This window comes from Loxodonta africana, chromosome 5 (assembly GCF_030014295.1).
Source record: "Loxodonta africana isolate mLoxAfr1 chromosome 5, mLoxAfr1.hap2, whole genome shotgun sequence".
Classification (NCBI taxonomy): Eukaryota; Metazoa; Chordata; class Mammalia; order Proboscidea; family Elephantidae; genus Loxodonta; species Loxodonta africana.
In genome coordinates this window covers 360,150-381,445 of record NC_087346.1, presented here as the reverse complement: position 1 = coordinate 381,445, position 21,296 = coordinate 360,150, and the positions used below count along the sequence as shown (strand labels likewise).

The window sequence follows — 21,296 nt, the reverse complement described above, 5'->3', positions numbered from 1 at the left end:
GTCCCCCAAAAATATGTGTCAAATTGGCTAGGTCATGATTTCCAGTATTGTGTGGTTGTCCTCCATTTTGTGATCAGATGTAATTTTCCGATTTGTTGTAAGTCCTAATGACTGCCTGTGGTTAATAACACACAAGATTAGGTTATGTTAAAGAGCATTAGGGTAGGATGTAGCACCCTTACTCAGGTCACAGCCCTGATCCAATGTAAAGTGTGGGTTTCCCTGGAATGTGGCCTGTATCACCTTTTATCTTACAAGAGATAAAAAAAAGAGAGAAGCAAGCAGAGAGATAGCGGCCTCATGCCACCAAGAAAGAAATGCTGGGAGCAGAGTATGTCCTTTGGACCCAGGGTACCTGCACTGAGAAGCTCCTAGAACAGGGGAAGATTGATAAGGACCTTCCCCCCAGAACTGACAGAAAGAGAAAGGCTTCCCTGGGAGTTGGTGCCCTGAATTCGGACTTTTAGCCTCCTAGACTGTTACAGAATAAATTTCTGTTAGAGCAGCACTAGACAACTAAGACACCCGGCTTATACTGTTAAGTCTATCTTCTTCAGTGTCTCAGCTTCCCTCTTCCTTTTTCTTTTTTCCCCTTCCTCTCACCCCAATCCCTATCCTTCACTCCTAGTTGGTTTCCTCTATGCCCTAAACTCTGATGCCATTCATTCTTTCACATGAATGTGTAAATGACTGATATATTCAATTCTCTCCCATGGGGCTGTTTGCACCTTAACTAGAATAAGTTTAAAGGGATATAGCTATAATATTAGAATTTTGGGCACTACTAAATCCTCAAAGGAGCACCACTGATTTTCAGCAGCCTGAAATCACACTCAGAAAAACTACCCCTACTATGTACAAGGCCAGTCCAGATTCCTGTATTTAGTTGGGTGCCCAGTAATCAATGGAACTATACTGTACTTGTCCATATTTTGGGCTAAAATTGACTATTGTGTCCTCACTAGGCTGTGAGTTTCTCAAGAGCAGAGACTGAATTATCTTTATACCTTTAGATGCTAGCACAGCGCTTCCTACCAAGTGGAGATCAATTTTTTAAATGAATAAAGTCAGCTAAAGGAAATCCCAGTGGCCAAAGCTATATCAACTTGAGCAACGAAATAAAAGTAGTATTGAGTTATAACCCAAAGTATAAAATAAATATCTGGTATAAAGAAATAATTGAATATATTAAGAAATAGGGGAAAAGAGACAAATTACAAATTCTATATAATTTATTTGGAATATAAATCTATATTCCAAATAAATTATATAGATACTCCCCTCTCAAAGAGAAGGTGTAAAACTCCCCACTCTTTGAGTGTCGGCAACCCATGGTGACTTCTTTCCAGAGAGTACAGTATAGAAAGGAGGGGAGAAGGTAACTTTACAGTGGAGAAATCTGACAAGCACCACTTCGGCCAGGCGATCAGCGGGTAACATCAACAGTCAAAAGCCACGTTGATACTGTGTGCCTTTGATATGATGTGACGAAAAATCACAATTTACTTCTGTGCTCTTCCTACCCCAAATCCATCGTTCCAGTCTAATCCTGAGGAAGAACATCAGACAAATCCCAGCTGAGGGCCATTTTACAATATATCTGATCAGTAGTCCTCTAAACTGTCAAGGTCATCAAAAACAAGGAGAGTCTGAGAAGTTGCCACAGGCTAAGAGCCTAAAGAGACATGGTGACTAAATGTAACGTAATTATGTAAAAACTAAAGAAATCTGAATAAACCTGGGCTTTACCTAATAATGCTGTATCAATATTGGTTCGTTAATAACAAATTATTCCCCATACTATTGTAAGATGTTAATGATAGGAAAAATGGTGTGCAGGGATTGGGGGTATACGGGAACTCTATGTACTATCTGTTTGAGTTTTCTGTAACTTTAAAGCTGTTCTAAAAAATAAAGCCTGTTATTTAAATAAATAAGCAGAGACCAAAAAAAAAAAAAAAAAAAGAATAGAGCACCCCATACCTTTGTTCCTTGCTTTCTCCTCTGATTATTTTAAAAGACACATGCAAACAAGTAACTGAAAAAAAAACTTGGCAACTTTGGATTATAAGTGCTTGTGAGAGAGCCAACTGTAGTGGATTTGTTTACCACCACTTTAAATGCAGCACAGCATTGCGGATCGAGGAGAAATAAACAAATCTTTATTCACGAAGAAGTACTGTGCTAGGATATAACAAGTACTACTTAGCACACCCAAGTATTCCATGTCCTCCTCTTCATTTCCCAGCTTTCCTTGAGGTTAGGCTGGGGCCATGTGACTAGTTCTAGCCAATGGACTGTGAGTGGAAGTGATGTGTGACACTTCTGGGCCCGCACCCTCTCACTCTTCCCTTGTAAATTAACTTTGGAAGCCTTGTGTTCCAGATGTTTCCCAGCGGGAAAGAAACCTTTGTAACCTTTGTCTTAAGCCATTTCTGTTGAAATGGTTCAAATGAATTATCCTAGTATACCAAATTATTGCACTCCACGAGCAAATGTGAACTTTCCTTCTGACAAAAAGTTGTTTATCATATTTCTCTGTGATTTCGTGTATTTCAAAATATCAGTACTTACCACAGGCAATGGCCCAATAGACCAGAGAGTCGGGGGTCTGGTACAGGATTCGGTAGGGAGCAGCCCTGGCACTGGAGTCCAATACGACATCGAGTGTGCCCACCAGGAGGCCTGTGGAAAATGGGAGAGACAGGTAAGGATTTTCTCAGTGCCTCCAAAATTCCCACAGTTGGCATGACCACACCCCTTGTGTTAGACCTCCTATGAACTCCACCTCCCACTGCATATCACCTCAGCAAGTGTTAATCTCACACACAATGATGCCGGTTCCATATTCAAAAAACCAGTGCACATACTCCAAAAACCTCCAAGAGAAACTGTACAAGCTGAGAGACAATCCATCTCAGTTCTGGTCTCAAAAATAACGGAAGCATAACAAAGCTCCCAGGAGCCCTAGTGGCTCAAGAGTTAAGCGCTCAGCTAGTAACCAAAAGATTGGCGGTTTGAACCCCCAGCACTCCATTGGCTAGAACTAGTCACATGGCCCCAGCCTAACCTCAAGGGAAGCTGGGAAATGAAGAGGAGCACATGGAATACTTGGGTGTGCTAAGTAATACTTGTTATATCCTAGCACAGTACTTCCTAGTGAGTAAAAATTGTTTATTTCCCCTTGATCTGCAGTGGTGTGCTGCATTTAAAATGGTGGTGAACAAATCTGCTGCCACCGGCTCTTTCACAGGCACTGGCAATTGCTCTTTAACCAAATTTGCTCCCACGGTCCAGGTCGAGGCAAGCCTGATTGTTCTGCAAATGAGCTTAGCAATTTATTTGTGAGAAATACAAATGCTCCGTAGACCAACACTCGCTTAAGAAGAGTCAGTGCCTCCTTTTTCCAGAAGGAAAGTTGTTGACAAAGAAAAGGAAATTAAGAGCAGAAGGCGGCTTGGTGATCAAAGCTGGAAGTTGCTTCTAAGGAGAAGTCTTCCCAGGCTGACCAGGTGAGCTTGTCAGATGACATGGTGATGCTACTCCAGTGTTGCAGGAGATGCTTGACCCTATTTTTCACTCTGCAATACTTTTTCAGTATTCCAAGCTGAGCTTTTAGGTAGAGCAGTGATAGAAAAGGGGTTCTGAATGGTGCAAACTGGGGGCCCCATCAGTGAAAATTTCTTTTAACAATATTTCATCCAACGGTCTCCCCTCCAGGAAAATGTGCCTCCTTCAGCCACACTGAGCTGGGATTGGGCGCCAAAATTTTTCTTTTTTTTTTTTAATCTGAAAGTACATGCACACACACACAAAATCTGCAAGGTCTAAAAAACTAGATCCCTACTTGCAGCATGAATCCAAAAGATTCACATAAATTAAATGCCCATAAATACTCCAAAGCTAGATGGAATCCCACATAGAGCAGGGCTTGAACTTGAAAGCCAGTTAGAAACTCTGGCTAGCCGTCTAATCTTATGGCAAGACATTTTTCTTCCCAAAGCCTTGGTTTTCTCAATTGCAAAATGGAGATATCACTCTCACAAGCTTGCTCTTGAAGACTGATTATAACAGGACTTAGGAGCAATGAGGTGGCTGGAATGAAGTGTTAGGCAACCTGTATGGAACCTGCCAAGGCACATTTTATTTCATTTTACCTAGATTACATATTTATTGAGGATGGCTTTGGGATGGAACTGATGGTGGTTGAGGTAAGGAGAGGCTAAAGCCCCGGGCTCCCTAGCTCTGCTGCCGGTGAAAGGAAATCACACACTGGAAAGCTTCATGTTTGGTGCCTGAACACATAAGCCCCCTTTCCATGAAGCTCTGTTGAATCTGAACCACAGGGTCCCCTGAAATTGTCACCCCAGTATCTCTTGATGTGTTATCCTGTAATAAGAACTTGAAGTTTACTCCTGAGCCTAAACGGGCCATATGCGACCCACCGCCAACACCAGGCGCCATCTAGTCAATTCTGACTCACGATGATCATCTGAATAACAACTTGATATGTGCAAGCACAATACCATGGAAATTCACTTGGCTCCACTCTGCATGTTAAAGCTCTGGCTGTCTGGGGGTCATAGAAAAAGCTATGATCCAAGGGTTAGAAGAGCCCAGTTCTGGTTCCGTCTCTGTTATAACCAGTTCTGTGACCTGGAAGAGGCTATTTCACATCTCAGGGCTTTGATTTCCTTAGTTGTAATATGATAATAGCACTTGCCTTCCTGAACGAGGGTTATGACTCAAGAAGTCTAAGTGAGGTACACCACGGGGAAGTACTATACATCGCCCTTGGTCTTTGTCCAAGGGCAAGGAACACATTTAGATTCACTTCAAACCACAGTGGCCATTAGCTGACCTAAACAAACTGGAAAAATATATATTTCTCCTAAAGTGGAAATTAATTCATTTTCTTTGCTCTGACTTACGTGAAATACATTAAAAATAAAATTCCTAGAGCCTGCAGAGATTTTCAAGGGGTAGATTTCACCTAAAGGCTATGCACATTTGCATTTTTGTTTACTTAACTGTGACCATGACTTACTGCAAAGACCTAAAATTACTTTTGAATTTTCTGTGCTGATGAAGAGTATATTAATAGCAAAAGCAGAAAATAGTGCTGGATAAGGAAACTAGACGTGCTTTCTATTAAATACATGTTAACTGGAAAAACAAATGCATCAGTCACGAGACCCAGACGTCTGCAACATTCTCTCCTCTTTTCTTGAATCAAAAGAAGAAATAAAATGCTAAAAAACAAAAACAAACAAAAAAAACTGGGAGCGTCACACATGTTGATTCTAAGCATACAGACTTCAGTTGGGCGTTAGGGAGTTACCAACAGTTTTAAGTATTAGTCTATGCGGTTTGTGGTTGTTAGCTACCACTGAGTTGACTCTGCCCCATGGCAACCTTAGGGACAATAGAACGAACTGTTCCCGGGTCCTGCACCATCCTTATCATCTCCAGCATGTTCGAGTCCACCACTGAGGCTATTGTGCCAGCCCATCTCACTGAGGGTCTCCCACGGCCTTGCTGACTCTCTGCTTCACCAAACGTGATGTCTCCTCCAGTGATTAATCCCTCCTGATGATGTGGCCAAAGCAAGCGAATCAGACAATGCTCTGTTACGACCCTTAAAATTTTCATTCACTGATTTTCAGAAGTAGATCACGAGGCCTTTCTTCCTGTCTGTCTTAGTCTGGAAGCTCTGCTGACACCTGTCCACCGTGGGTGACCCTAGAGGCATATGAATACCGGCGGCTCAGCTTCCAGCAACACAGCAACATGCACGCCGCAGAGCACAACAAACCGACAGCCAGGTGGCAGCTGCAGTGAGGACTTCGCCACTTCACCAGCGCTGACTGTACGTTCCTAATGCGTGTCACCAACTTCCACTAAGATTTAGATGGAAACTAACAGATACCTAGCACAGGCTCATGTTGAAATGTTTTAAAGTGAATTAGAGACACTACAATATTGGGATACTCATTTTAGGTATCCTGGTGGCACAATAGTTAAGTGCTCAGCTGCTAACCGAAAGGTTGGCAGTTCAGACCTACCCAGTGGCTCTGTGGGAGAAAGACCTGGTGTCCTGTTCCCGGAAAACCCTATGGGGCCAGCTCTACACTGTCACATGGGACTGCTATGAGTCAGAATGGATTCGTTGGCACCCAACAACAAAAACGCATTAGGTAAAAGGAAAACATTTTTGTGAAAATTGTCTTAAATCTTAAGGCACTGGATACGTAAACAAAAAGCAATATTGTGAATGAGGTATGCAGTTCGCCAGACAACTCGATAAATTCACTCTTTCCACATTAACCGTGAAGTGCTGAGGGCTTTCCTTTCCATCTGGAATGCTGGGCTTCTCCATTCACTCTCGCCGGCCCCCACCACCACCCTGAATGACAAATTCCTAATTACTTAATGCCACCTCCTTGGCCAGCCTTTCTAACTCTGCTTTCCCTCCTAATTTTGCTCTGGTGGCACAGTGGCTAAAGTGCTCAGCTGCTAGCCATGGGGTCAGCAGTTCAAACCCACCAGCTGCTCCACAGGAGAAAGACATGGCGTCTGCTTCCATAAGGATTTCCAGCCTTGGAAACCCAATGGAGCAGTTCTGCTCTGTCCTATAGGACCCTTAGACCCTATGCTTTGCCTGAAGCACAGGAAGGGCTGAACACAAGTTTGACGAATGGGCAAGTTCGCTATTTTCTGAAAACCTAAATAGTGAGTTATCACTGTGTTTCCTAAACTCTGCTGATATAAGGAGTCATGAATCTCCTATAAGGAAGAAGAAAAATACTCTTCCTGTGTCTTCTATTCATATAAAATACTGTAAGATAGGAAATCTGATCTAGAGTATTAAAAAAAAAAAATTAAAAAATAAAACAGCCATCAGGATTTTCCTTAGAAATCTTATTACTCATACCTCTGAAATGGCTGTCAAAACACTGAGAAGCTTTTCATGATTTCCCACACAAAGTGCTGTTTTAGCAGCTGTTCTAGTCAGCTATTTCCAATGTTAAACAATCTTTGATCGCCTCAGATAAATCAAATGATGGTCCTCAAAATAACTCTTCTCTGCATCTATTTATTATATTAGTTCAGGGGCATCTTGTAACATAAAAGTGCTGTTTCCAAGGATATTCAGAAAACACTGTAAAACACTCAGTTGGGGGCACTAGAGGGTGTGCGGAGCGGGTAGAGTCACCACTCACACCAGGCACACTGGCTGTAAGTGGTGCAGGCTGGTGGGCCTGAGGCACTGGAGGGATGTCCCCCACGGCTCCTCTGGGAATAGGATGTCAGCAGAGTGCGGGGCACCAGGGAGTGTGCCTGTGAAAGCCATCCATCCATCTACCGAGGGAACACCTTGGAATAGTTTCGTGCTAAAATTGGGCAGGACCTTAAAGATCATGAGTCTCTCTCTCTTCCTTCAGACAGTCACGAAGCCGGCCAGTCGGAGATGAGGCAGAGATTCACACAAAGTCCGGCAGAGTGGTCAGGGGTGTGGGCTAGGCTTCAGCTCAACAACTGGCCAATTCCTTAGCCATTTCCTGTCATGGAAATTAAAACAGTACCTACCCCACAGAGTATCTGATATGCAGTAAGCACTACTTTTCAAGGAAATATTTCAAAAGCACCGAAAAGTATAGGAAATTACAAAACATATGTTCTACCACCACTCCGATTTTAACATTCTGTCTTACCTGCTTCGGATCTGTTTTTTAAAAGAAAGAAAATGCAATGGACAGAGTAAAAGTCCCCTTTGTGTCTCCTCAATTCTGTTTCCCTTTCTCCCTTCATCATTCTCAAGTGACTTTGTATTCTTCCCTCTCAGACCCTTACACTTTTATTTCCCTATATGTAACCCACTGCGGTTGAGTTGATTCTGACTCATAGTGACCCTATGGGACAGAGTAAAACTGCCCCAGTAGGGTTTCCAAGGAGTGGTTGGTGGATTCAAACTGCTGACCTTTAGGTTAGAGGCTGCTCTTGTAACCGATGCGCCACCAGGGCTCCTCCGTATATATGGATATGTAAATAGATTTGACACTGATGTATATTTTAAACTTTACACTAAGGATAAACACTAGATAGATATTATTCTGCAACTTACTGTTTTCACCCAATTATGTTTGTAAATTATACTCATAAAGCTGATCTATTTATTTTAAACGTTACAAAATATCTCACTGCATAAATACACTGTAACTTTTCCACTTTCCTAATAGAGAACATTTGGGTTTATCTCTAATTGTTTCTCAAAGTAGACCCTGTAATTCTACTCTGTATACAAGAATCCCTAAGCATTTGAGCACATTTCTTTAGAACGGAATTGTTGGGTCAAAGGGCAAGTGCATTTTTAAACCTTACTAGAAATTACAAAAGTTCTAAAGCGGTTGTGTCAATTTACACTCTTACCAGGTGTACATGAGAATGCCTATTTCTCCATAAATTCTCCATGAATTAGTATTATCAAATTTTTTTAATCTTTCCTATCTCAAAGATGAGAAATGGTATCTATTTGTTCCAGTTTGCATTTCTCTGATGATTAATGAGTTTATCTTTTCATGTTCATTAAACCCAAACCAAACCAAACCCACTGCTGTTGAGTTGACTCCGACTCATAGCGCCCCTACAGGACAGAGTAGAACCACCCCATAGAGTTTCCAAGGGAACAGCTAGTGGATTCAAACTGCTGACCTTTTGGTTAGCAGCCAAACACTTAACCACTGTGCCACCAGGGCTTTCATCCTCATTACTCATATCATACCCATTGCCATCGAGTCAATTTAGACTCATAGTGACCCTACAGGACAGAGCAGAACTGCCCCATAGAGTTTCCAAGGAATGCCTGGTGGATTCGAACTGCTGGCCTTTATGGTTAACAGCCATAGCTCTTAACAACTATGCCACCAGGCTTCCAAATTCCTCCTCTGTTATTTGCCTTTTCTACTGTGTTGACGTTTGCTGAGGAGTCCATGTCAGAAATGCAGAGTTTACCAGTTAGAGGCCTCCTAAACAATATACTGGATTTCAGTTCATCTCAGCAAACATTCACTGATATTCCTAAAGGCAGAGGGACAGTATGCTTGGATTTGCTTCTCTGTATGGATTTCATATGAATGCCAGGACTTTAGATCTGCACGTGCAGCCACTCTGTATCACTCCGCATCTGGGAAGATGGACGGTTCTGCATGTCACCTGCTTCCACCTTGTTCTTCTGCCTGGTGTTCCCTATATGTAACTGCCACATTCCCTGCAAGTCTTAGCACCTACATGGGCTACATATTATTGGGCATAAAGTAATTAAACAATAACATACAAGAGCAGCTGCTGACATTTATACAAACTACAGCCACACTGTACTTTTTACATTTCTCCTGATAAGCCTTGGTTTAAAACAGACAGAAAACCTTTCAAGGTTTTCCACAAGTAGTTTTACTTGATCTGAAATGGGCTTTCCTTTTCTCTTCCTGTCAAACTTCTATTTCCCTCAATATTCAAGTCAAGAGTCATCTAACTCATTTGTTTTGCTTCCTCCCAGCACTCTCCTTATCCCCTCAACACTGAATCCCCCATCCCAAATTCCTGACAATTAACTGTGCCCTTTTCTGCACTCTGCCAGCCATCTTGCACTTTATAATACTAAGGCAGTTTGCACAATTGTTTTCTACTTAAAAAAAAAGAAGTACCGAATCGTCCCATCAGACTGTGAGCTCTTCGAAGGCAGGGGCTGTTTTATTTATCTTGGAGTTCCCAAAGCCGAGAATAATGCCCAGCATATTGTGATGAATATTTATAAAATGGGTCACAGAGTTTTCAATTTATGAACATTGGGAAAAGCCAAAAACTATTTTCAGAGCTTTTTCACCACAGTACCCAGTATAAAAAGCCACCAAACCCACTGGCGTTGAGTTGATTCTGACTCCTAGTGACCCTATAGGACAGAGCAGAACTGCCCCATACGGTTTCCAAGGCTGTAAATCTTTATGGAAGCAGAATGCCACATCTTGATCCCACGGAGTGGCTGATGAGCTCGAACCACTGACCTTCCATTAGTAGCTGAGCATTTAACAACTGCACCACCAGGGCCCCTTGTACCCAATATAACACCTATCAAATAGGCTTTAGATAATTAAAATTGTCTAAGAATCTTACAATCAAGGAGAAAAAGAAGGCTGGGAAATCCCACCTCAAAGAGTGTAAAGTAATGTAAATCAAACTCATACGTGAGACTTTTTACCTTGGGAAAACAATTTCTCTAAGTTCAGAAGTAATTTGTCTCTTTTAAATCAACACTGAGATTTATCTAGAATTAAATTGGTTCAAAAGCAGAAATACTTAGGGAAAGAACAAATCTATTTTCCTTCCTTTGGAAAGAGATAAGCAGTTGTTGACGAAAAAGCATGAAAATCCAATTTAAATCTTTACCCCCAACACACGGATCAGTAAACTCTGTTTGCACGCCATACTGGCCAGGGACTAGGTGAGAGATCAGAAAAAACTGCCTTTGAGCAGTCGTGAAGGAGAAGGTCCAGACCTACCAGGTGAAGGCCAGCTCCATACCCATAAATGAGCCTGAGTTCATAGTGTCACCATGAACCATGTGAAGGTACACATGGACTAATGTTGGCCAGCCACATCATGTATGAGAGAGGAGCATGACAATGGTTCTTCTCTGCGTAAGGAGGTGGGGGCATGGGAGCATATCGATGTGGCTGGAGATGGGGGCAAGGTATTGTCCTCTGTTTCTTAACCTCAAAGAATGTAACAGCCATTCTCAAGTATGCATACCACTGGCCAGAAGGGAGAGAGACTAAAACGGTATGGCTGGACATGTAATCAATCCATTATTAGGATGCTACCTTGAGTGTGGATTAGTCTAGCAGCATTTTCATCTTCATAAGCATTGGCTATTCTCCCACCCCTCCAGCATCTTTAGGTAAAAATAGTTCCTCGGCACGAGTACTAAGAAATGTTGTTGGTTTGAGTAGGATAGTTACAACTCATTCCTCTCAACTTCAACCATTCCAGACGTACATGCATCATGGCTGCCTTAAAAGACTACACTTTACTTGAGGGACGAGAACTAGTCTTACCACACACCTATATATTTTTCTTTTTCCAAGTACAAAGTTATAGAACTGAATGTGCTCTTTAAAATTATACATATGATTCTGATAAACACACTCCCGGGAAAATTACTGCCCTAGAGCCTCCCATCCCCTAATTTAGTGCTATTGAAAGTACTGATTTACAAACTATTTGTTACTACTTGCCATGAGCTAAGAACAGAAATTGAGATTAATCTTCTGAAAACCTATAGCAGTTTGTCTGTTGAATTATTTAATAATAATAAATTAGAGGCTTGTATTTTGTATGTCTTTTTTCATATCGTATTATTTTTTGGAAACCCTGGTGGCATAGTGGTTAAGAGCAATAGCTGCTAACCAAAAGGTCGGCAGTTCGAATCCACCAGGAGCTCCTTGGACACTCTATGGGGCAGTTCTACTCTGTCCTTCAGGGTCGCTATGAGTCAGAATCAACTCAACAGCAACGGATTTTCGGTTTATTGTTTTTGTAATATTTCGTGTATACTGTATTTTACAAAGGTATCAGTCTGCAACAGAATGGGAAGAAGCAAGCAAACAAAACCGGTCCTTAATCGCAAATAGTTTGAGAAACACTGTCCTAATTGTCAGAGTCAACGATGATGTATTTCCTGTCTGACTAGAATTATCATTAATTCAGCAATTTGGTGGTGATTTCGTCCTCATAGACAAGCTTGTTGTTCTTGGACATTTTTGCCAGAGATTCCAATCTGTTCAGATATAGATCAGTGAGGACAATGGGACTTAATTTAGTCAAAAACACTAGAGGCACCTGTGTGATCCAATTCCTCAAACAGGCCTTCAACCCAGGAGGAGGAAGGTAGACTTCTTTTTTTTTTTAATTACAGCTGCTTTTATTTCTCCAACAGGAAGGTGCACTGATTCTAATCTTGTCTGCAGGGGTAGGTCTGGAAACCTGAAACTGATAGTTCAGGGCCAGTCAAGGTCAGCCTTGGGAGAGAGGATAGAGGAACCTCTTTGGTGCTGGTGGGAGCAGTTCATTGCTATGAAGCCCACTCCAATTTCTAAGAGACAAATGACATCCACCACCTCTGAAGACCGTGCAAAAGTGGCTGCAGCAGTACATTAACAGGGAACTGCCAGAAGTTCAAGCCGGATTCAGAAGAGGACGTGGAACAAGGGATACATATCATTGCTGATATCAGATGGATCTTGGTTGAAAGCAAAGAATACCAGAAAGATGTCTACCTGTGTTTTATTGACTATGCAAAGGCATTCGACTGTGTGGATCATAACAAATTATGGATAACATTGTGAAGAATGGGAATTCCAAAACACTCAATTGTGTTCATAAGGAACCTGTACATAGACTAAGAGGTAGTCATTCAAACAGAACAAGGGGATACTGCTTGGTCTAAAGTCAAGAAAGGTGTGTGTCAGGGTTGTATCTTTTCACCATATTTATTCAACCTGCATGCTGAGCAAATAATCTGAGAAGCTGGACTATATGAAGAAGAATGAAGCATCAGGACTGGAAGAAGACCCATTAACAACCTGTGATATGCAAATGATACACCCTTGCTTGCAGAAAGTGAAGAGGACCTGAAGCACTTACTGATGAAAATCGAAGACTATAGCCTTCAGTAAAAATCCTCACAACTGGACCAATAAGAAATGTCATGATAAACAGAGAGAATATTGAAGTTGTCAAGGATTTTATTTTACTTGGATCCACAATCAATGCCCATGGGAGCGGCAGTCAGGGAATCAAAAGATGTGTTACACTGGGCAAATCTGCTGCAAAAAACCTCTTTAAACTGTTAAAACGCAAAGATGTCACTTTGAGGACTAAGGTGTGCCTGACCAAAGCCAGGGTATTTTCAATCACCTTATATGCATGTGAAAGCTGGACAATAAACAAAAATAAATAAATAAATAAGGAAGACTGAAAAAGAATGGATGCCTTTGAATTACGGTATTGGCAAAGAATATTGAATACACCATGGACTGCCAGGAGAACGAACAAATTTGTCTTGGAGGAAGTACAGACACAGTGCTCCTTAAAAGCAAGGATGGTGAAACTTCGTCTCACATACTTTGGACATGTTATCAAAAGGGACAAGTCCCTGGAGAAGGACATAGTGCTTGGTAAAGTAGAGGGTCAGTGAAAAAGAGGAATACCTTCAATGAGACAGATTGACACAGTGACTGCAACAATGGGCTCAGGCATAACAACAATTTGTGAGGATGGTGCAGGGCGGGGCAGTGTTCTGTATTGTACATAGGGTCATTATGAGTCGGAACCAACGTGAAGGCACCTAACAACAACCACCACCTCTGGGAAACCGGGACATGATGCCCCTGGACCCTCTTCTCTCAGATGGGTTCCATTGGGCTCCAACCCCACGATGACTATCCACCTTTCTAATCCATGTTACCTCTCCCTCAGTATATCCGCAAATAACTGAAAGCATGTATAAGCTTAAGGAAAACTCCACAATGAGATAATATTATAAAACAGACACAATTCTGAATTTAAAATTACATTTAGGAAATGACCAAGAATGTCTAATTACAGTACATCTGTAGAGCTATACTTAGCCATTTAAAGTTGTGCTCTCAAATAATTATTTAATGACATGGTAAAGTGTACCTAGTATGCTGGTGGCACCATGGTTAAGCACTCAGCTGCTAACATAAAGGTCAGCTGTTGGAACCCACCAGCTGCCCCACAGGAGAAAAGACCTGGCAATCTTCTCCTGTAAAGATCACAGTCTAAGAAACCCTATGGCGCAGTTCTACTCTGTCTTATACGGTTGCTATGTGTCAGAATCAACTTGACAGCACACAACATCATGTGCAAAAAAGACAGAACACAAAATTGAAATTTTTTTTGAATACGATCGCAATTTGTCAAAAAGACAAGTATATTATCACCTACATTACAAACTATCATGTGTATGATATTTTTTAAAGATTACAAAAATAAATACAACTGGCAGGTAAGATAACAGTTTACCTTTCTTCTTTGTACTCTTCTGTGTATTCAAAAATCTCCCGATGTGTATTCAATACCTTTATGATGAGAGAAAAAATGTTATAATTACTTCCAACCTTGCACCTTGGACTTTCTTTACTCAATGACAGATCACGTCATCAAGTAAATAGATGGTCACTGTGGTTATAACAGAGCTGCTTCTTCACTTCAGGTAACCAGGGCTTAGTGATCTTGTTGCTAGGATGCAACATGAAAGCTAAAAACCAATGTCTAAATGAGTGGCAGCCTCCAAAACACACTTCAATGGAAAGGAGCCTTGTTTCTGCATTGCAGGAAAAATTTTTGAAAACTTCATGTCCTTTTCCTCTGATATAGGAAGGGCATCAATGCTACAAATTGTACATATTCATATACACAACACCATATTCCTAAAGGCATTTGCAGGCACTGTGTTATCTTAACCAGTTAATGTTATATTAATTAGATTGTCTTAAGTCAGGAACTTTAACAGTCTCAAAATGAAAACTATAAAATTAAATGAAATTTAGCTTAATCATCTTTGTCATCAAATATTCATTAAATATGTAAGTACCCATGGTGCTGCCCTCTTCTATATACAAGCAAGGCAAAGAAAGAGACTATATACATGCTTGTGTCTACATGGGAAGTGTCTGGAAGGGTGCACACTGACCTGTTAATAATGGTTACCTCTTGGGAATGATATTGATATGGGGAGACATATCACAGGAAAGAAATCAGGGGCTTTTTTTGTTGGTTACAACTGTATTTTTTGAAAAGTAATTTTTACACAATAGCAAAAAGATGGAAACAACCTAGATGCCCATCAACAGATGAATGGATAAACTGTGGTACATACACACAAGGGAGTATTACTCAATGATAAAGAACAACGATGAATCTGCGAAGCATCTCACAACATGCATGAATCTCGAGGGCATTATGCTGAGGGAAATAAGCCAATCACAAAAGGGCAAATATTGCATGAGGCCGCTATTTTAAATACTCATGAAAAGGTTTACATACAAAAAGAAACAATCTTCAATGGTTATGCAGGAATAGAAGAACACTTAATAGACAACAGATAAGTGGAAACTTTGGTGAAGGGTAAGACAGTACACAACACCGGGGAAGCCAGTACAGCTTGTACAAGGCAAGGTCCTGGTAGCTCCATTGACACATCCAAACTCCCTGAGGGACCAAATTGCTGGGCTGGAGGCTGTGGGGACCATGATCTCGGGGAATATCTAGCTCAATTGGCATAACATAGTTTATAAAGAATATGTTCTACATTCTACTTTGGTGAGTTGTGTCTGGGGTATTAAAAGCCTGTGAGTGGCTATCTAGGATACTTGACTGGCCTCACCCTTTCGGGAGCAAGGAAGAATGAAGAAAACTAAAGATACAAGGGAAAGACTGGTCCAAAGGACTAATGGACCACATCTACCACGGCCTCCACCAGACTGAGTCCAGTACTATGAGATGGTGCCCGGCTTCCACCACTGACTGCTCTGACAGGGATCACAGTAGAGGGTCCTGGACAGAGATGGAGAAAAATGGAGAACAAAATTCTAACTCAAAAAGAAAGACCAGACTTGCTGGCCTGACAGAGACTGGAGAAACCCTGAGAGTATGGCCCCTGGACACCTTTTCAGGTCAGTAACGAAGTCACTCCTGAGGTTCCCCTCTTAGCCAAAGATTGAACAGGCCCATGGAACAAAACAAGACTAAAGGGGTGCACCAGCCATGGGGCAGGGATTGGAAGGCAGGAGGGAACAGGAAAGCTGGTAATAGGGAACCCAGGGTCGAGAGGGGAGAGTGTTGACATGTTGTGGGGTTGTTAACCAGTGTCATAGAACAATGTGTGTCCTGTTTGATGAGAAAATAGTTTGTTCTGTAAATCTTCATCTAAAGTAAAATCAAATATTTTTTTCTAAAAATAATAAATGAATTTTGTTGGAAATGCAAAAAAGAAAAGTAATTTTTATACTGTTCGAAGTATACTTTATAAAACTTCGTAAACCAAAACCCACTGCCACAGAGTCTATTATGACTCATAGCGACCCTACAGGACAGAGCAGAACAGCCCTGTAGGATTTGCAAGGAGTGGCTGGTGGATTCAAACTGCCAACCTTTGGTTAAAACCAAACCAAACCCACTGCCATCAAGTTGATTCAGACTCACAGCAATCCTATAGGACAGAGTAGAACTGCCCCACAGGATTCCCAAGAAGTGGCTGGTAGATTTGAATTGCCAACCTTTTGGTTAGCAGCTGAGCTGTAATTGTTTATAATGTGCATGCATTATGATAAAATAATAAACAACTAACAAAAGAATAACAAAACATTATGATGATCCTGCTACAGAATTTTTAAAAGGGTGAAACTATGAGAAAATGCTCTCGATCATTAGCCATTAGAGAAATGCAAATTAAAACTACGATGAGATTCCATCTCACTCCAACAAGGCTGGCATTAATCCAAAAAACACAAAATAATAAATGTTGGAGAGGCTGCAGAGAGATTGGAACTCTTATACACTGCTGGTGGCAATGTAAAATGGTACAACCACTTTGGAAATCTATCTGCCGTTTTCTTAAAAAGTCAGAAATAGAACTACCATACAACCCAGAAATCCCACTCCTAGGAATATACCCTAGAGAAATAACAGCCTTCACACAAACAGATGTATGCACACCCATGTTTATTGCAGCTCTCTTTACGATAGCAAAAAGCTGGAAGCAACCAAGGTGTCCATCAACGGATGAATGGTTAAATAAATTGTGGTATATTCACACAATGGAATACTACTCATCGATAAAGAACAGTGACGAATCTGTGAAGCATTTCATAACATGGAGGAACCTGGAAGGCATTATGCTGAGCGAAATTAGTCAGAGGCAAAAGGACAAATATTGTATAAGACCACTATTATAAGATCTTGAGAAATAGTATAAACTGAGAAGAACACATACTTTTGTGGTTACGAGGTGCGGAGGGAGGGAGGGAGGATGGGAAAGGGTTATTTACTCATTAGTTAGTAGATAAGAACTACTTTAGGTGAAGGGAAGGACAATACTCAATACACGGAAGGTCAGCTCAACTGGACTGGACCAAAAGCAAAGAAGTTTCCGGGATAAACTGAATGCTTCAAAGGTCAGCGGAGCAAGGGCGGGGGTTTGGAGACTATGGCTTAAGGGGACTTCTAAGTCAATTGGCAAAATAATTCTATTATAAAAACATTCTGCATCCCACTTTGAAATGTGGCGTCTGGGGTCTTAAATGCTATCAAGCGGCCATCTAAGATGCATCAATTGGTCTCAATCCACCTGGATCAAAGGAGAATGAAGAACACCGAGGTCAAATGATAACTATGAGCCCAAGAGACAGAAAGGGCCACATGAACCAGAGACTTACATCATCCTGAGACCAGAAGAACTAGATGGTGCCCGGCCACAACCGATGACTGCCCTGACAGGGAGCACAACAGAGAACCCCTGAGGGAGCAGGAGATCAGTGGGATGCAGACCCCAAATTCTCATAAAAAGACCAGACTTAATGGTCTGACTGAGACTAGAGGAATCCCGGCAGTCATGGTCCCCAGACCTTCTGTTGGCCCAGGACAGGAACCATTCCCGAAGACAACCCATCAGACATGGAAGGGACTGGACAGTGTGTAGGAGAGAGGTGTTGATGAAGAGTGAGCTACTTTTATCAGGTGGACACTTGAGACTGTGTTGGCATCTCTTGTCTGGAGGGGAGATAGGAGGGTAGAGAGGGTTAGAAACTGGCAAAATTGTCACGAAAGGAGAGACTGGAAGGGCTGACTCATTAAGGGGAGAGTAATTGGGAGTATGGAGTAAGGTGTATATAAGCTTATATGTGACAGACTGACTTGATTTGTAAACGTTCACTTAAAGCTCAATAAAAATTATTGAAAAAAAAGGTGAAACTATGTAACAATCCCCTTCTGCTACTTTCTATGAAGATTACTGGCAACCCTAATGTGCGTGGTGGGTGTAGGGGTGGAGAGCAATATCGCAGAGCCTTGAGTAAGGCTAGTTTTCACCAGGGGCTACAGTCAGAGTAAACACACAGGGCTAAAATGTGGCCTAGAGTGAAAAGGTGAGGCACGCCAATCATATTTCCTACCAAGGGAATTTGAACTGAGAAACACTAAGAGAAGAGCCAAGTACCTATAAGAGCCGAAGCTGAAAGGATCCCATGAGAAAGGGAATGTAGCAAGCAAACCAGAGTGTAAGGAAGCAGAAACACTGAGATAAAGAAAAGATATAAAGTAGAGGTTGAGAACAGTCAGTCGTCAGCAACAACAGAATGGAGCAGAAATGCAGAGAGAAGCAGATAAGCAGACCATGGGATCCTAGGGAGACAGTTGGGGGAGGAGAGTAGCCACTTCCCTATGGCTGTCTTGCTTCCTGTCAGCTTCCCAGGCCTGGCTCCAGTTTCACATGTAGACTGGCAACAAAACCCAGGTATACGGGGTAACTGGAATGAGTTTCTGTTCCTTGCAACCAAAATCTCTCAACTAAAATGGTAACTAACCACCTTAGCTCCACTTAAGTTATACAAGACAAGTATTATATAACAAGGTATGCAGGCATTACCAAGAATTTAATAACATGCTTTCCAGCCTTGCATCTAAATACTCCAGAACAGATTAAAACAGCAGCTATAAAACTGCAATTAAAACAATCATGTTATTTACAGGAGAGAGATAGAGTAGCAGCTTGGCTTGATTACGGGGAGTTTGATATGATCTTATCATTTTGAGGGTATACAACTCAACCTGTATTCCCTCTTCAGAAGAATCCCACTCCGGCTCAGCTTTAAGTCACCTGGAGATAAGACTGACAGATATTTCACACAAAAATTTCAAGTGAGAGCAAGCTTCACTGGAGTCCAGATAAAGCCTTAAAGAACAAATCTGTCTGGGATGACCTAAAAATAAAAAGACCATCATGGCACCAAAAAATTGGAGAAACCAAAAGAGGAGGCCTGCCAAAAATGGTTTGACTTTGCAAAGTCAAGTGTACAGTATATCTCTACACTCATATAGTCAACAATCATCATTTTGTCAAGCCAACCACTAACGTTATGTATTTTTTAATAAATGTAACTGTCCTGTCAATGTAGAGGAGTCCCTACTAAATATATTAAATCTAAATGAAATTTCCTAAGAAAGTAGTTCAGGTATTAGGAAAAAAGGCCTGGCAATCTACCTCCAAAAATCAACCAAAGAAAATCCTATGAGTCCGAAAGAGTCTGCAAGAAAACTTCTAGAGCTAATAGGGGAATTTAGCAAAGTTGCAAGGTACAAGGTCAACATACAAAAATCAGTTGGGTTTCTATACACCAGCAATGAGAAATATGAAAGGAAAATTAAGGAAACAATTCCACTTACAATACCAGCCAAGAATAAAATTCCTAGGAATAAATCTAACCAGGTATGTGAAGGACTTACACAATGAAAATTATAAACACTGCTGAAAGAAAACCAACCAAACCAAATCCATTATGTCAAGTCGATTCCAACTCACAGCTACCGTATAGAGCAGAGTAGAACCGCTGCCATAGGGTTTCCAAGGCTGTAATCTTTACAGAAGCAGACAGCCACGTCATTCTCCTATGGAGCAGTTAGTGGGTTCAAACTGCTGATCTTCCAGTTAGCAGCCAAGTGCTTAACCACTGTGCCACCAGGGCTCACAAAAGAGATTAAAGAAGGCTTAAATAAATGGAAAGATGTTCCATGTTCATGGATTGGAAGACTTAATACCATTAAGATGTCAATACTACCCAAAGTGATCTATAGGTTCAGTGCAATCCCAGTCAAATTCCAACAGCCTTCTTTACAGAAATGGAAAAAAACAATCCTCAACACGCTTTCCGATTTAAAAAAAAAATTTTTTTTTTTAACAGCCTGGTACTACCGGAAGAGCTAGATGGTGCCCGGCTACCACCAATGACTGCCCTGACAGGGAACACAACAGAGAAGCCCTGATGGAGTGGGAGAACAGTGGGATGCAGACCTCAAATTCTTGTAAAAAGATCAGACTTAATGGTCTGAAAGACTGGAGGGACCTCAGAGGTCATGGCCCCCGGGGCCCTCTGTTAGCTCAAGACCAGAACCATTCCTGAAGTCAACTCTTCAGACAGGGATTGGACTGGACTACAAGACAAAAAATGGTACTGGTAAGGAGTGAGCTTCTTGCCTCAAGAAGACACATGAGACTATGTGGGCAGCTCCTGTCTGGAGGAGAGATGAGAAGACAGAGGGGGACAGGAGCTGACTGAATGGGCACAGGGAATACAGGGTGGAGAGAAGGAGTGTGCTGTCACATTAGGGGGAGAACAGCTAAGGTTATACAACAAGGTGTATATAAGTTTTTGTATGAGAGACTAACTGGATGTGTAAACTTTCACTTAAAGAATAATTAAAAACAACAACAATAACAACAGCCTGGTACTGCTATAATAATAGGCTCAGAGACCAATGGAATAGAATTGAGAGTCCAGAAATAAACTCACACATCTATGGTCAACTGATTTTTGACAAGGGTGCTAAGGCCATTCAGTGAGGGAAAAACAGTCTGCAATAAATGGTATTGGGAAAATTGGATTTCCACATGCAGAAAAATGAAACAAGATCTATGCCTCACACCACACACAAAAACAAATTCAAAATGGATTAAGGACCTAAATGTAAAAATTAAAACCATAAAATTTTTAGAATACAGAGGCAATGCTGTCAGGCCTACCTTTTAACAATGGATTATCTAATGCAATAACAAAAGAACAAACAACAAGAGGCAAAATAGATAAATGAGACCTCATAAAAATTAAAAACTTTTGTTCATCAGAAGACTTTACCCAAAACATGAAAAGACAAGCTACTGCCTGGGACAATATCTTTGGAAACATATATCTAATAAGAATCTAATAACTAATATAATTTCAACAGCAACAAAAAGGCAAATAATCCAATTATAAAATCCAATTTCACCAAAGAGGACATTCAAATGGCCACCAAAAACATGAAAAGATGTTCAATGTCATTGCCCAGCAGAGATAAAAATCAGTATTTCACTTACGGCTATCAAATGAATTTCCCTGCAACACGTCAGCTATACCCACGAACAGGAAGGATGATATATGGCCCTATTAACTGGGTGAATGCCT

The 21,296-nt window shown here is 41.2% G+C and overlaps 1 protein-coding gene across 3 annotated transcripts in view; it reads right to left on the bottom strand.

The window, feature by feature from the left end:
- Positions 1-21,296, bottom strand: part of TBC1D9 (TBC1 domain family member 9) — a 147,235-nt gene that overhangs the window by 81,118 nt on the left and 44,821 nt on the right. For all 3 annotated transcript variants that reach the window (XR_010322001.1, XM_003410447.4, XM_064285292.1), the window contains exon 2: positions 2,575-2,685. Coding sequence is in view for 2 of the 3 variants with exons in the window: in XM_003410447.4 (XP_003410495.1) it covers positions 2,575-2,685 (111 nt within the window). In the remaining variant the exon portion in view is untranslated. The remainder of the gene's footprint in view (positions 1-2,574; positions 2,686-21,296) is intronic.